The sequence below is a fragment of the Apodemus sylvaticus genome, chromosome 12 (genome assembly GCF_947179515.1).
Source record: "Apodemus sylvaticus chromosome 12, mApoSyl1.1, whole genome shotgun sequence".
Classification (NCBI taxonomy): Eukaryota; Metazoa; Chordata; class Mammalia; order Rodentia; family Muridae; genus Apodemus; species Apodemus sylvaticus.
In genome coordinates, this window is record NC_067483.1 from 78,281,639 (window position 1) to 78,297,868 (window position 16,230).

Below are 16,230 nucleotides of genomic sequence, written 5' to 3' on the forward strand. Positions count from 1 at the left end.
CCCGTTTAGAAGGAAGCCACTCCCACGAGCTAACCCCGCGTTGTGGACTAGTCCCCTCCCGCCAGACCCCACCTCCCACCGCTCTTGCCCCGTGCCTGTTTCCAATATATGATTTCAGGGAACCAAACCCAAGCCACAGTGTTAAGAATGTCAAATTCTTAACCAGGTAGAGCACCAGGTAGCTCAGGGGCAGAGCACTTGGCCAACATGCAAGAATATCAAATAACCCAAAAAGTGTGAGAGGAAAGTTTTATTCATTAATTCATTCAACAGTCTATTGCATTGTTCTAAACTCTGGAATATGTTAGTGAAAAATGACAACATGGGGCTGCATTGAGCTTACATTTTAGTATATATGAGAATATATAAAAGAAGAAGGAGATACGTAATTATCTACACTGTACCACGGAGGCAATAACAACAAGGAGCAGTATCCCGGAGGGGTCTTGCTAAAGAGCATACAAGAAAGGACGGAATAGATTCCACGGGGCACACACAAAGGTGCACATTAGGAATGCAAGAGCTTCTGGATGTCCCCTCCCTGCTGTCAAATAGCTTTGTTTGTTCTGTGCGTTTGGATTGAACCACTAAGATCCACCCGGGGATGGATCCGTGCAACCATACCTTTGCTTATTAGGGAGTTCAAAGCAGAAATTCTGAAGAGTTTTACTTAGTAGTATTATTTATTTGTGTGTGTTATAGGCACACATGTGTGTGGGGTGTCCCTATGCGGGTATGCAGGGGTCAAAGGAAAACACCTGGCATTCTGCTCTATCTCTGTTTCTGCTTAATCCTTTGAGATATGGTCTCTCAATGAACCAGAAGTTAGGCAGACATCCAGAGAGGCCCAGCCCAAAGAAATCAGCAATATAATCACATGTATGGTTTCATGTATAGGCTTTCTAAAAACAATATCAAAATCAAATATATATATATAACCTGTTGTGTACAACAACACCTACAACAGTGGTTATGAGAGAGAAAGAGAGAAAGAAAGAGAGAAAGGGGGGGTGGAATCAAGGGAAATAAGGACAACAGAGAATTTCTCCTTTTTTCCTCCTTTATATTCTACACTCTGAATTACTTATGTAGTTACAGCATGCTTAAATATCTGCCTGAGTGATTTTTGCAAACACATAAATATAATGTGATCCGAGCAGTTAGGGGGTGGACGCAGGAAGGTCAGGAGTTCAAGGTCAGTCTTTAGTTACCACTGGCATTCATCCAAAGCTTGACTTCCTAAGAACTCCTGTTACATAACAAAGTGATTATTCTGCTTGTCATAGGAGAAAAGAGAAGAAGGAAGACGAGTTCACTGGAAGCATCATCAGTTTGAAGGGACGGGGCACTGGCCCTCTGCTCCAAAGCCCCATCATCTGCCCTCTCTACCTCCCATCTATTACCAGGTGTGGGGTGGATAGTAGTGCACGCTCATCATCCTGAGGTCTAATGGCAGAGGCTTCAGGGCTGGGAGACTGAGGAAGACAAACTAAAGAGGGGGTGGGGCACCACCTATGCGACTGTAAAGATGTCATCAGTGTGAAGACTGCTGTTATAAGGTCCGCCACACCCCTGAAAGGAGCCCCTCACTCATGTCCCCATGAATAAGCCCAATAAACTCACTGGTGCACCAAAGTAGACTTGAGTATAATCCTATGACTTTGGTCTATCATGAGGGCCCTACCTAAGATTCTTAGGTCTCCCTAGGGAAAAGTTAACCTGTTTCCCCAAGATTCTTCTCACAGAAGACAACAAACCCCAGAGAGCTCAGGCTGAACTCCAATCACTGCAGCCTTGAAAAAGTAAATGGAAAGATATTTTTTTTTACAACATTTTACTATAAAAGTAACATGTGACCTTTATAGAAAACTAAAAACATTAAAGTTCCTTATAAAGAAGCATCACTCTGACAGATTGGTACAGGTCTCATTGCTGAGATTACGGATCCCAACATTAATTGTTCTCCTTAGCTTAGCATGTAATATAAGCAGTTCCCATATTGCTGCAGTCTCTTAATGACAGTAAGTTGATTAATTTTGTTGGCTGTGAAGATCTATAGCAGAAGAGTCTTGAGTTGGGAAGCTGTAAGTTACGGAAGTTATTAGTACAGTCATCCGTTGGGAACCAATATCGTGGTGTCTGTTGGTTTCAGGACTCTCATAAGTAACTCTGGATGTTTTCTGTAGTATCTACAGCATCCCCTGGACCAGGAGACACTAGATCCTGGCCTTTCTGGTTGCTTTTTCCCAATGCCAAGGGAGACTAAATGTGATTCTGGTAATCAGGCTCCGTTTCTTCATCCAGGGTTTCGGGATGCTTGAGAAGTGAATAGGTGATCGAATTCTCAACCTAAAGAAAGCAGAAATGAGCTGTGAGAGCTGCAGGGAGGTCGTGGGGAAGCAGATGAACAGGGACAGGGACAGGACAGGGCTGGCTCCCTCACCTCAGTTTTGGCAGCTTCTTCGAGATCACAAGGATTGTCTGTGGATGAAAATAAGTGATCAGCTTGGGCACTGCTGGAAGACAGGGCCTGATGTGCTGCTATTGAGGCTGCAAAACCAACGTTCAAAGCTCAAAGCGACGAGCCCAGACAAGGCTTGCCAAGCCTAACCCAGGCTATCGGGCCAAGCAGGGCTGCCTCCTTCCCTCACCATCTTGGAATTCAGCCTTCCCTGCTTGGCCATGCTGGCAAAGGGAAAACAAATATGACCACATGCAACGTTCTTTTCAGAAAATCGCTCAACTTTCCGAGCAGCCGACTAGGCAGTTTTGAGGCTCTGAGAGGTTAGAGAACAGAGTGCAGAAGGGTTTAGATCAGAGTGAAATCCAGCCCAGATGTTTGCCTTCTCAGAGCGAGAGTAACAAATGGATGTTTTTGCACTGGACAAGGATAGTTTATTCTTGCTGAACCGGGTATGTAAGGACATTATAAAAAAAAAAAGAGGGGGGTGGAGAGATGGCTCAGTAGTTAAGAGCACTGACTACTCTTCCGGAGGTCCTGAGTTCAATTCCCAGAAACTACATGGTGGCTCACAACCATCTGTAATGGGGGTCGATGTCCTCTTCTGGTGTGTACTCATATACATAAAATAAATAAATATTTTAAAAAAAGAAAAAGAGAGCAGAGAAGGAAAGAAAGAGAGAAGAGAGAAAGGGAAGGGAAGAGAGAGAGAAGAGGGGAAAGAGAGAGAAGAAAAAGACATTTCTCTAATATCCCAAACACCACACACAGTCTCTTATATTTTTGCCCAAAGTTCCCTTTGCCAGTAGGAAAGCAACCCCAGTGTCAACAAATCTTCATTTGGGGGAAAAGAGAAGAAAGAGGTTGAGACGATGTCTCCAGTCTCTTCACTTGTTCCCCAAACATGAAGAGCCCTGTTTGCCATGCTCCAAATTCTGCCCCACAACTCACTGAGAATCTGCCCCCGCCCCTTTTCTATACTTCTCACCAGCCTTTAGGGGGAGCCCCCAGCTCCTGTGCCAGGCTGCATAAATGCCTTGTGAAATGTGTTTATGCGAGTAGACAAAACCAGACAAGAAAGTGAGTCCAGTCGTGATTAGACATTTTTCTATTGACCTAGCTCGACCCTCAAGGTGGATCCACACAGCCTGGCTGAAGGACACAGACCTCGCTCAAAGCCAAGCTAAGTGAATGCTGCTTCGCTCAAGCTCTCATATCTGTTGGCTCAGCTCTGAGTCACACTCGAGCCCCCTGAAGTGGAATCTTCCCAGAATGGTTTCTCCTGCCTATTTCTGCTGTCACGGAAGCTTCTAGAGAACTCCACTCGACTTTAAGCTCTGTCTTTAACTACAGTGAGGCAATTGTCTCAGGTGACTCCCACTCCTCCATTCTTCCTCCTGCACCAGGGTTGAAAGGTCACTGGCTTTCAAATCTTGGAACTATAATAAGGGTTCAGAGTTCATCTAAACCACTCATCCACCTACTTAGTACTTCCCTACTATGGGGAATGATCTACTCCAGATTCACTTTGCATCATGGTGGAAAGATCAGGCCAATGTTTTATAAACCATCATGAGTGGGTATTAGACCCACAGTGTGTCCACAGAGAAAATCCTATGAATAGCTCTAATCCCCTAGAATTTCCTCAACTCAAATCTCCTCTCAATATGCTACTAAAAGTTGATTTGTTCGATGCCTACCACTACCTCTACACAGGAACACCTTCCTGAAAAGGTCTTCAGGATTACTTCTGACATCTTTTTGTCATCCCCCTACGGCCCTTAATCCTATTGACCCCCTGTCATACAACTTCCTTTGAAACTCTGCCACATCTCCCCCAAAAGATGCAAATGCCTTTGCAGTTCTGTACTAGAAATGTGTCCAGATTACTTGTTTGACCAGAAGTTTAGTCACGGCCCACCATCTTCCTCTCTCTGGAGTCACTGTTCTTCTCATCTCTAGTGAGATCCTCCTTAGATCCAAGAGTTAGACTCAGAACTGACCAAGAGATTTGAGTCCCAGCCTTCTCCCATGGCTCCTCCCTCTCCTGCACTCCCACTGAACTCACACGTGTTGTTGCTTGCTGGCTCCAGTCCAGATGGAGGCCCTGGGCTGACCGGCACTGAGCCCCCAGAGGGCTTTCTGTACTCACCTAGTTCCTCAGGAAGGGTTTCTCCCATTTCCCTGTGATCAGGGTTTCCTGGGAGAGCTAGGAGGGGCATGGAGGAAGTTAGTAGGATTATGGGGTGAGCCCTGAGACATCAGGATGAAGGACCAGGGTCAGAACAGAGTTAAAAGCAACAGAGACCTTCCCCTCACACAGGCAACGCCTCTCTTCCCCAATTCCCAGCTCCCCTGTCCAGGAACATCTCCAGCCTAAGGTAACTAACCCAAGAGGATACCAGGGGGTGACATAAAACTCCACTGCATCTTTCCTGGGTTTGCCCAGCCTTTTAAAGGGTGGGCATGGTGGAGCACACCTTTAATCCCAGCACTCAGGAGTCAAAGGCAAGACGATCTCTGTGAGTTTGAGGCCAGTCTGGTCTATACAGTGAATTCCAGACCAGATAGGGCTACAAAGTGAGACCTTGTTTCAAAGAAAACCGTGTAATCTTTCTCTCTGCATATCTCAGTATTTCCTTATCATCCATAACTAACCGATGTAGAGTGTGTTTTGAGGTATTAGGTATTAGTAGTAGTATTTTCCCTTTCTCAATGATTTCTGTTGACCTGCCTGCAACATTCCTCATTTCCACCTTGGCTACAGTTCCTAGAATGTTCTTCCACTTTGCCTAGCTGATGCCTACCCCGGAGACATCACCCTTCTTCTGCCTTACTGTCCTGGGATGACTGGAATGTGCTCTGACTTCCAGGTCACAACCATGTGTTTATCATTTCATTACTCTGATCCCTTCTTATAAGTATCCACTGGTGCATCTGGTATCCCTCACAACGCCGAGAGTCAGCTGGAGAGCCAGAAATGGAACTGAACACCTGCAGTATCTAGCATAGTTCATAGCACATCATCAAGTTTATCCAAGTCTTGCTTAACAGGTGAATTTGTAAGTAGGGAAGTGACTAGGGTGTGACGATATCAAAAGCAAACGAGTCTCTAACCCCTAGCTAGCCCCAGCTAAGTAGGAACTGATGACACGAGGGACCAAAGAGAGCCACCAACCTGGAACCTGCTTTTTCTTGAGGTAGATCAAAGACACTAGGATAATAACAATGGCTGCTACAGCAATTCCAGTGACAGCAGCTATGATTGTCAATACCGGTAAAGGCCTGCTGAACTTGGGCTCTGGAGAAGACAGACATGAGAACAGGTATTAAGTACTATCCGTAAACCCACCCCTCCTCCAATACTATGCCCAGGTGCTGTGTCTGGTCACTCATAGGTGTAATACATGTCCCCGAAACCTCATAAGCATAGGTTTAGTGGACAGATTTGTGCCTCCCCATGAACCAAGGGTTTCCACCGAACTAATGAAGGGGCACACTGGTGGCAGTGTAGCAGCAGAAGGGAGAGTCCTCAGAGGCAGTAGGGAAGATGGATCTGAAGCCTCCCAGAGTTGGTGGTGCCACCACTGTCTAGAACATGATGTGCCTTCAAGACTGAAGGGCTGTTACATGAAAGACAAGTTAAACTTCAGCTCTCAGGAATGTCTAGGAGCTTAAAGAACCTATGTGCCAACAAGGCTCTACTGTCCTACAGTCGTGTCACCCACCGCCTGCGAGTGAGGAACTCTGAGCCAGGCCCACTTGCCATCACTTGGCAAAGCCTGCATAGCTCTCCTCTTTGCCTCAAAGCCCAGCTTTGCTGCTGTGGCACTCCTAGATCTGCATGCGGAGCTATAGAACGTCAGCCCTTGTTTATCTCCTCTTCTCCTTCTCCAACATCTTGACAGAGTTCACATACCTTGGACAGTGATGGTGACAGGCTTGGATTTGCGCTGTGCAGATCCCATACGTCCGATGCAGTAGTAGTCCCCACTGTGATTGTGGTTGGCTTTTGGGATAGAGAAATTATTATAGGAATTATGAAACCTCACAGATTTTCCATTCCGGAAGAATGAGATCTTGTTCAGGTGTTTGCTCTGCCAGCTGTGGCACCTTAGCGTGATGGTTTCCCCTTCCAGAAACACCAGTCGAGGAGTCTGGAGCAGTAGCCAGTCTGAAAGACATGAAAGAACAAGACTGTAGGACTCGGAGGGATATGATATGCTAAGGGGGAGAACTTTCGTTTGATATCAGGCAGTCTTGATCTCTGATTCTAGCTCCACTCATTTGGGAGTTCTTCGATCTTGGGCAGGAAAGTTAAGGCTTCTGGGCCTCACTTTCTTCATCTGTGAAAACGGGCATGATCAGATTTTGCTGCTACAGGAGTTCACAGTGTACAAAAGGTATCCAAGATACATGCATGCTCCCCTTGTTTTCCTGACAGAAGTGCAAGTACAAGAGATGGGGATGTAATCCCTCCCTTCCGGCAGGAAAGATGAAGGAATTCAGTCGGCCGAGGAGAAAAGTACGAAGCAGATACAACAGAGTCTTCTGTTTGGGGGATGGTAGGACAGCCTGAACCTCCAAAAATGTAGGATTCCCGAATGAATAATAGTAAATGTGGAACCACAGTCCAGCAGGGTGGGGCAAATCATTAGCTTGCTGCGGGTATACTATTGAAGAAATCCAAGATTGGGTGATAGCAGGGAACTAAGTAAAGAATGAACATCAGCGATAGCAGTTGCTGACGTGGAGGGGAAAACTTACTCTTTTGGGGGGGGGGCAGGAGCCTTGTAAAAATCGTTGATCCGCTCAGCAAAGAGTTAATAAGCCCTGCCCTGTTTGGGGTACTACAAATACTAAGACGGATGAGACACAGCTTTTTACTTCAAGTGCCCACAAGCTGATGGAAGAAAAAGAAAGTCAAAGCCTTGCCAGAACTGCAAGGGCAAGAGGTAAGGAAAATACCCGTGTTCCTCAGAACCTCCCGGGGAGAGGCCTCAGCACCCTCAGCTGAGCAGGTGAGAACTCAAGGTTAAATACATCAGTCAGATTTGTATGGACTGTTCTTCCCTGGGCTTCAGTGGCAGACTATTGGCATTTTTCTGGGTGTCAGGAAATAGAAGGATTTCTAAGAAATAGGGACTTCCTTTTTCTGTCACATTCAGCTGCCTGTGTCCCTTGAACTCTCTTGCTCAATCAGGACGATCACAACAAACAACTGTTCACACAATTTCTCAGGAATTTGCACACCCTCCACATGCACGCTAAGCACAGGGGGCTGGCGAAAGGGGAAACAAGTGGACAAAAAGCCCTTTAAGCAGCTCCCTGTGATGCTTCCCAGAAACCAGCCCACCCCTTTTCCTGCAAACTTTGCAGTAAGCAGATCCGCCTCCCCACTCCACCCCCAGCATCGTGGTACCTCATCTCCTCCCCGGGGAAGCCTTTACTAACCAGAAATCACTCCCAGATGTACCGGGTCGCTGAGGCTGGTCTGCTCCGTTCGGCACCGATATTCTCCACTGTCATTCTCTGAGGCCTTAAACGTGTAGCTGGGTTGGACCTGGCTCCAGATGGACCTCCCGTTGTGGAACCACTGGGTAGAAGAGTTCCCAGGGTTGTGGGCCCCTTCGCACGTCAGTGTCACAATGTCTTCCTTGAGCACCTGGATCCATGGGGGCTCAAGTTTCACCACAGCCTTCTGAAGGTCTGCTGGGATTTTGGAGAGAGCAGGCAGTATAAGGCAAGGAAGTCCCGAGAGCCTGAGCAGGCCCCAAATTTCTGCTGAAAAGACACCAACGTTCCTACTGAGAGTGCCAAGGGGGACCAGGCCCAGGAAGCTTCTTCCGTTGAATTCTTCTACTTATTCTATCCTGTGAGCCCCAGAGAACCCACAATTGATGCAATTGATTCTCATCAGGGTAAAGCAAGAGGGAAGATGGAAGGGGGCAAAGGAGACACCCCAGAAGTATCTCTCACCAAGATATATTTATGTTTCTCTTCTCCCTCCCTCCTGCCACTTGCCCCCCCACCCCCTTGCCTCCAGATGAATCTCTACTTCAGGAGAACAGGGCGTGGAGCTCTGTGCTGGCTAGAGGGAACCTCAATTGGGAAAAGGCCTTTGTGGTGGTTTGAATGAAAATGGCCCCAATAGACTCATAGGGAGTGGCACTATTAAGAGGCGTGTGGCCTTGTTGGGGTAGGTGTGGCCTTTTGGGAGGAAGTGGGTCACTGGGTTGGGCTTTGAGGTTTCAGACGCTCAAGCCAGGCCCAGTGTTGCTCTCTCTTCCTGCTGCCTGCAGATCCTGACGTAGACAGCTCAGCTCCCTCTCCAGCACCACGTCTGCCTGCATGCCGCCATGCTTCCTGCCCTGACGACAAAGAACTGAACCTCTGAACTGTAAGCAACTCCCCAGTGAAAGGTTGCTATGATCATGGTGCCTCCACACAGAAACAGACACCCCAACGAAGACACCCTTCTAGAGCACATTAGAACTTACTCCTCATATCTAACTCGACCCCTGTACCCATTAAAACCACGTTGTCTTCATCTTTACGCCTCCTCCACTTTCCCAGGCTCTGGCCACTCGCTCTCTGCTTCTCCGAGATCAACTTTTTAAAAGCTCTCGTTTTTTATTTAGAGAGTGAAGGGCAGTTGAGAACAGGGGCAGTTTGTGTTAACTGGCCACGTCTCACTCTGACAGGACTAGAAGAGTTGATACGCTAGCTAGCCAGGGTTTCTGACCCTCTTCCTCCCCAGACAGACAGAGAGAGAGAGAGAGAGAGAGAGAGAGAAAGAAGGGCAGGGCATCTTCTGGGAACAGTGGTCCTTTCCAGGTTCTGACCTGATGCTGAGCTTTGTTGCTGATACATTCAGAGTAGCTCCAGACAGACAGACAGACAGACACTGAGGGAAGAGGCGGTAACCCAGAGGAGAGTGAGGAGATATAAAATGAGAACTTACCATGAGTCCCAGTAACGAGATCTGTAAGAAAGGAGGCAAGCGTCAACCAGGGCCTTCTGCACTGAGACATGCCTGCCCAGACCCAGAGCCCCAACTCATCCCCACAGCCCAACCTTCAGGGTGTGGCCCTTCCCTGCCACTTCCTGGAGGAAGTACACTTTCAGAAATAATTAAGCCCCTTTCCTTAGCATGTGTGTTGTGACACTTTAAAGGGATGAACACCTTTGACTGCTAAGGTCCCTGTTGAAGTTTACATAGGATTGGTGGTTTAGTACATCAGAATTTGCCAAGGTCCATCCTGGGAGTAGGGTTTTTCTTTCGTGGGGGTTGGGGAGAACCACAGATCATGTAGATAATGCTTAATCTTTGTTGAAAAATATAAAATATTCATGACAAAATATTATCACTTCGTGTATATGTCCTTAGAATTTCCCTCATGAAAACACACACACACACACACACACACACACAATGTGTGTATATAATGTTTACATACAAACAGCAGACACCATACCAGAAGAGAGTTCTCCAGCCTGATTTTTTACTAAGCAATACAAGATCTAACAGCTTAATCTTATCTCTATTGTCATTTGATCATTTTTGCCCTGTTCTACAACTGAGTTTCTTGTGATTTATTTCACATCCCCATTGTTTAAGATTTAGGTCTTCCAGTTTTTGCTGCTAGGCAAATTTGATAGGAAAAAGAAGTTACGGAAGGACACCATGGGGCCAGAGAGATGGCCCAGCATTTAAGAGCACAAGCTGCTCTTCCAGAGGACTTGGGTTTGATTCCCAGCACCCACATGGTGGCTCATGACCATCTCTAATTCCATCCAGTTCCAGTGGATCTGACATCCTCTTCCGGACTCTTCAGGTACCAGGCACACGTAAGGTTCACAGACATATATGTAGGCAAACTAGTCATTCACAAAAATAAAAATCAAATTAAAAGATAAATACGCTAGATCTGTGACGTCCTGTGAGAGCAGATGAAATGGCACACGGTAGGGAACGGGACACGGGGCAGGGATGCTGAGTATAAGGATGGACGTGTGGCACCATCATTGAGTATAATGGGGAAGCTGGTCCTGAGAGACGAGAGCCCAGTGTGTGCCCGTGCGTGTGCCTTCATGCACCTGTCCATGGTGGGCTTTACCTATCGGGCTGAAGAAGGCCAGAGCCTTCCAAGTCTGAATACCTTCAGGGATGGGATAAGAGGAGGGGGCGCTGCGAGAAAGAGCATTCTTCCGGCAGTGTAGAAAACTGGATTCTGATCCCGCATCACCACATCTCAGTGTGTACACTTAAATCCCTGCTACTCCATCCCTCTGTGTACTCCTAGAAACTGCATCGACCGCCTTGTGCCTGCTGAGCAAACCTAAAAGATATAATAAGTCTCTGATCCCCACTGAAGCCATAAGCAGGTATGCAAATGTATTCTTCAAAAGACTTTCGGTTTTGATACGGTCTCACTACAGAACCCTGACTGGCCCAGAACTTACTTTATAGACCAGGCTGGCCTTCTACTCCTGAGATCCACCCTGCTCTGCATCGCTAGCCTGCACCACCACATTTTATAAAAGAGACACTCTCAATGCCGTTGGAAGAGAATGGACAAATACTAGGAAGTTCAGCAGGGGAAGGGATTGTACTTGGCTGGGTTTGGGCTGGGGAGAAAGTGAAGAAAGGTTCATCATGCACCTTCAAGCATTCGATCATTGTGACCAACAGAAAAGAAATATTTCCTAAGAAAGATGGACGGATGCTTGTCAACATTCTCAGCAAGTCGCAGCCTGACTGCTTCTTTGGAAAAAAAAAACCAAAAAACAAAAAAACCCACCCTCGATAGTGAGGAACACAGATGACCGTGGAGGTGGCGGGCACATTCTGGAGGACTGTCAGTGCCAACTGGAACTGCAGCAGGCACCCAGAATTCACGCTGACTTCACCACCGCGATGGTTAGTCTACATTATCAGCTTGACTACATTTAGAATCACCATGGAAACACCTTTCATGGTGTCTTCAAGGGTGTTTCTGGAAAAGTTTAGCTATAGTGCTAAGACCCGCCCCGAATATGAGTGACCCCATCCAATGGGCTGGGTGCCAGCTCGAATAAACAAGAGAAAAGGAGGAAGCCAGCTACGTACTAACATCCACCTGTTTCCTGACTGTGGGTGTGAGGTGGCCGGCCAAGGTGCCACTGTGCCTTCCCACCACAAGGCCCTCGAAAGATATGCCAAATAAAACCCTTTCTTAGGTTGCTTTTGCCTGGTGTTTTGACAAAGTAATGAGGAAAGTAATACGACTGATGCACAATACCTTGCAGAGATAACTTTACTTTCCTCTGCTTTGATTCCCTGGCTTATATTATTACTTATTGATGACAGCAATATGCATGCCATAATTGTTGTAAGGATTGGTGACAGTGCAGGTAAGACACTTGTGAGGTTCAATGATCATGGGTGAATTTCCAAAGTTTGCTGTTCAGTTCGGTAAACAATGAGAGGTTTGTTTTGGAGTTGACAGTGCTGTGTCAGACTAATTGGGACAGAGGAAGTCCCAAGGATTAGTAAGAAAAAGATGGTTTCCAGTGATCTAGAACATGTGTCAAAGGCCTGTGCAACATCTGGCTGCGTCATGCCCTGACTTCCTCATCTGTAGTGAATCTTCTCTCATCCAGTTTAGCCACACAGCCCCATGCCATACCTCAAAGCCTCGTCATCAGCATCAACATCATTGCTCCAAACCACACCAACTTCAAAAGCCACAAGATGAAATATCCGAGGCTTCAGTCACAACCCTCCCGCAGTCCTCTTTTCCTCCATTTGCCCAAGTACAGCCTTTGTGATCATCTGACAACCACCTCATCATTGCTGTCTACCTGTAAGTCCACCTTTACCTTCACACTCACACAGGTGTGCATGTACACACACACACACACACACATAAACACACACACATACACACACACACACACACACACAAACCACAGATTCATTATTATCACCACCTCATTTCAAATCCCTTTATGTTGCTGTTGTTGTTGGGACAAGGTCTCACACAGCCCAGGCTGGCTGCAAACTTGTCATGTAGCCCATGTTGGCCATGAGCTACAATTCTTCCTGCCTTTTCTTCTCAAACACTGTGGGCAGGTCCCCTTAACTTATTTACTCTCTGACTCCATCAAATGTGCCCATATTCCCTCTAGACCTTGCTAGATCATCTGCATAGACAATAGGAAGCAAAGAAGACACACGGGAGAGAAAGCTAAGAGACAAGACTGGGGAAACTTGACATCTATGAGACATAAGGTTATACAGATAAAAAGTTTATAAGGATGAAAGTGGATGACCAGGGAAAAGGTAGCTTTGCTCACGTAAATAGAAATATTACAAAGATAAGAAAATGTGTAAGGAAATGATGCTATGTTGAATTTTGAATATAAATTTGTGTCTGTGCTGATAAATTGATAGGTGTCTGATCATCAGGCAGGGAAATTAAAGTATACAGAGGACAAGTAAGCCGGGGAGATGGTGACATAGGAGCGATTGCTAAAACCCCTGAGTACACAGGATGGGCAAGGGGGATAGTTCAGTGCATAAAAAAGAAAAAACAAAGCAAAAGCAAAAAAGCCAAAAACAAAAAACAGAGATGCAGAAGAGGGAAGCTATCATTCACATTTCATTCTACATCCAAGAGACAGGAATGAGAACTGTGTTCACATCCAGTGTGCTCTGTGTAAGGAAGACGAAGACTTTGTACAGTTTTGTTTGCTGATATGACCCCAAATCTACAATAGGGTCTGGCACAAAAAAACTTTAAGAATCAGCAGAAATACAGGCAGTAAAAGCCAAGTGTAATGTCCTTGCTTGCTGCCTGGCTGAGGACGATCCGATGTGGGAGAAATGGGAACTGGATGAGCAGGGCGGTCCTGGAGCTTTATCAGGAGACAATAGGCCTACTCTGATGGTCTTTAGAAAGCACCGTGCCTCCCCACATCTGTACGGGAAGATTCTATAGATACTCAGGATGGAAGTCAGGAGCAACCAAGACACAGTCCAAGGGTATTATAAAGTTGAATGAAGTGATGAAGTCCTACCTAAGTGTGGAAGCCCAGGAAAAAAAATGGGGGAAAATGGAGATGTATCAAAGGAAAATGGAAGGAAATGTCATTCTTGGGAGTTTTCACCAAATAGAAATAGTACAACTAGAAAGGCATATTACCTTTTTAGGGCTGACCATTCTGTGTGAAAACCAAGCTATCTTGTATCATATATATATATATATATGTATATATACATATATATATATATGTGTGTGTGTGTGTGTGTGTATGTATATATGTATATATACATGTATGTACATGTATATATATTCAGAGATGGGGGAAAGGAAGAGGGAGAGAGAGGGAAAGGGAGAAGGAGAGGGAGAGGGAGAAGAGGGAGAGGGAGAAAGAGGGAGAGGGAGAGGGAGAGGGAGAGGGAGAGGGAGAGGGAGAGGGAGAGGGAGAGAGCACTGAGGTTCCTCAGCGCTGACCAGATTTCACTGTGAGTCATAGCATGTAACTTGGGGTGGGTGGGTGGCTGTATGCCACCTTCCCAGAGGTATGAGTAGATGCCCCAGGAACTGAGCTTAGAGGATGCTTCTGCATTAGGGCTCTCTTACTGGGCATCACCCAGACTCTTCTAATGACCTGGATCTGTCCGTTTCTGTCAGATGAGACTAGGAGCAGGAGCAGAAAATCTTCCTCCATCACAGCCTAAGACCCTGACCCTAACTTTCTTATTCAGCAAGACCAGGCCCAAGTCCCATGGTCTATGCAATGAAGGAGGCAGGAGAGATTTCTCTTGCCCCACAACTGACAACTCCAGACTTGCCCAGGTTTGTGAAACCCTGAACCCAAGTTCCCAGGACAACCCAGATCTTCTTACAGTTCTCCTTATATAATAAAGAGAGGTGGGGTATTCTTCTGATGGACAGTGGCCCCATGGACACAGGGAATGTCCACTGCCACCCCTCAAAAGCATCGTTGAGCTTTCTCTCAACCCTTGTCTGAAGCAGTATTAGATACCTTGCCTAAGATATGGTCCCGTTTGAATCACAAATTCAAAGAGAAACTAGTCTTTTAATTGCTCCCTCAAGTCTGGGACGCTAGATTTGGACCAGAGGAAGGGAGGGTGATACCAAAAGATAGGAAAAGAAGAAACAGCGAAAACTTCTGCCAGCTTTGATTTTTCAAAGGCCAGCCAGGTTGTTACAGTCTAACTATTAGCCTGCTACTTACTCCTGATTCTGATGACATGCCTCCTAAGCCAGGTTGGCTCATCCAACCCCAACCCAGGTGTCCTCCCCCCTGCCTCCCTTCTGGAGGACCCGACTTACTTAGCACCGCCGTCCACAGTAGCATATGGCATAAAGTCCGGGAGAGCACATGGGCAGTCCGGTTGCTCTCCATGGGGAGCGGTAGGGACGGCAGGAACGGCAGGATTCCCATCAGCCCTGGAGTGAGTACGCTGCAGGCACAGGCTTCTCTCCAGGCTTGGCAGATTGTACCCAGAGAACAGACAAAATTCTGAAGTCCAAATGGGGAAGTGAAAAGAAACGGTCTGTTTAATCATGGGCTCCTCCCCTTCCACCCTCTTTCCTTTCATCCGTTCTCTATTAGAAGATTCAGGACTGACCAGAATAAACTGGATTCAGCTCCAATCACAGCACATTTTTTTTTTCAGAAACAGAGAAGCAACTCCCTTCTTGTTCTACTGCAGCTATAGCTGACCTGGGCCTCTGGTACAGAGAGGGAAATGGTCATCCGAACGCAGCTCAGAGGTCATTTGAGCTTTAGTCAGTGTCCCTCAAGAAAAGTGATGGGGGGTGGTTGGCAAGAATCTTTTGGAGGGCCCGTCTGTGGGATCCGGACTCCAACAGAAACTGAATAAAGGCACCCAGGCCACCTACCACCGTGTGGGAGTCTCTCTTGTCATAATCCCAAACTCACTCGGATTGTAGACCAAAAGCTGAACATGTTAGAACAGCAGTAGAACACGCATCCTTCACATACATTCCTTTCCACTCACTCCTCTGTAAGCACCTACTGAGCATGAGTTTGTGCCCTAGTCCTTAATCCTGATCACCCCTGCCCTGCCCCATCACAACACTTACTGTTCTCACCACTCTGGAGAGGTAAAAGATCACAGGGTTCCAAACTGTAAGAACAAGTCTGAGCAGCAGAACTTCTGAGAACTTCAGGTTCCCTGCTCTGTAAAATGAAGATCATCATTTCTACCCATTCAAACAAAGTTTCTCAGCTTCTGCAGGAGTGATTTTTTTTTTTTTATCAGAAAAACACTTTTTTAAAGAGTTTTGTTATATAATTCAGGCTGGCCTGGAACTACCTGTGTAGCCCAGGTTAGCCTCAAGCTTGGGTTCCTCCTACCTCAGCCTCAGGATACTGAGATTGCCACTGTGCAGCGCCAGAATGGCTGTCATGTAATTTTGGCGAGGGCTTGCCCTTTGCATTGTGGGATCTTCAGCAACACAGCCTGCTGTTATCACTAGGCAGCAGAAAATTTCTCAGTAGTGAAAGAAAAGAGACTTAAGGCTTTAGTAAAAATTCCCCCCCAAAAAGGTGGTTAAAATTGTCATTGGTAAAGAACCGTCCCTACTCAAGGTTTTTGGAAAATAAAAAAGACTATGAATGCATCACAAATGGATGCTATTTTTGTTTTTCTTGCTTCCTGTCAGCATCCTCGGATGATGCAATGTTTGGGGATAGGTCTTGGGGAGCTTTTCTGAGGCCTCTTTCCC

At 46.5% G+C, this 16,230-nt stretch overlaps 1 protein-coding gene across 13 annotated transcripts in view; it reads right to left on the reverse strand.

Moving 5' to 3' along the window:
• Positions 1-235: 235 nt before the first annotated feature.
• Positions 236-16,230, reverse strand: part of LOC127697825 (low affinity immunoglobulin gamma Fc region receptor II-like) — a 130,145-nt gene continuing 114,150 nt past the window's right edge. For 7 of the 13 annotated variants that reach the window (XM_052201114.1, XM_052201113.1, XM_052201112.1 and 4 more), the window contains 6 exons: positions 7,916-8,173; positions 6,381-6,635; positions 5,640-5,762; positions 4,530-4,670; positions 2,444-2,481; positions 236-2,349 (listed from right to left, as the gene is read on the reverse strand). In XM_052201114.1, coding sequence (XP_052057074.1) covers positions 2,263-2,349; positions 2,444-2,481; positions 4,530-4,670; positions 5,640-5,762; positions 6,381-6,635; positions 7,916-8,173 — 902 coding nt within the window. In that variant the 3' untranslated portion in view covers positions 236-2,262. Of the gene's footprint in view, positions 2,350-2,443; positions 2,482-4,529; positions 4,671-5,639; positions 5,763-6,380; positions 6,636-7,915; positions 8,174-9,425; positions 9,447-14,808; positions 15,012-16,230 lie in introns of those variants that run through there. The other 6 variants (XM_052201117.1, XM_052201107.1, XM_052201116.1 and 3 more) reach the window with 6 other exon arrangements.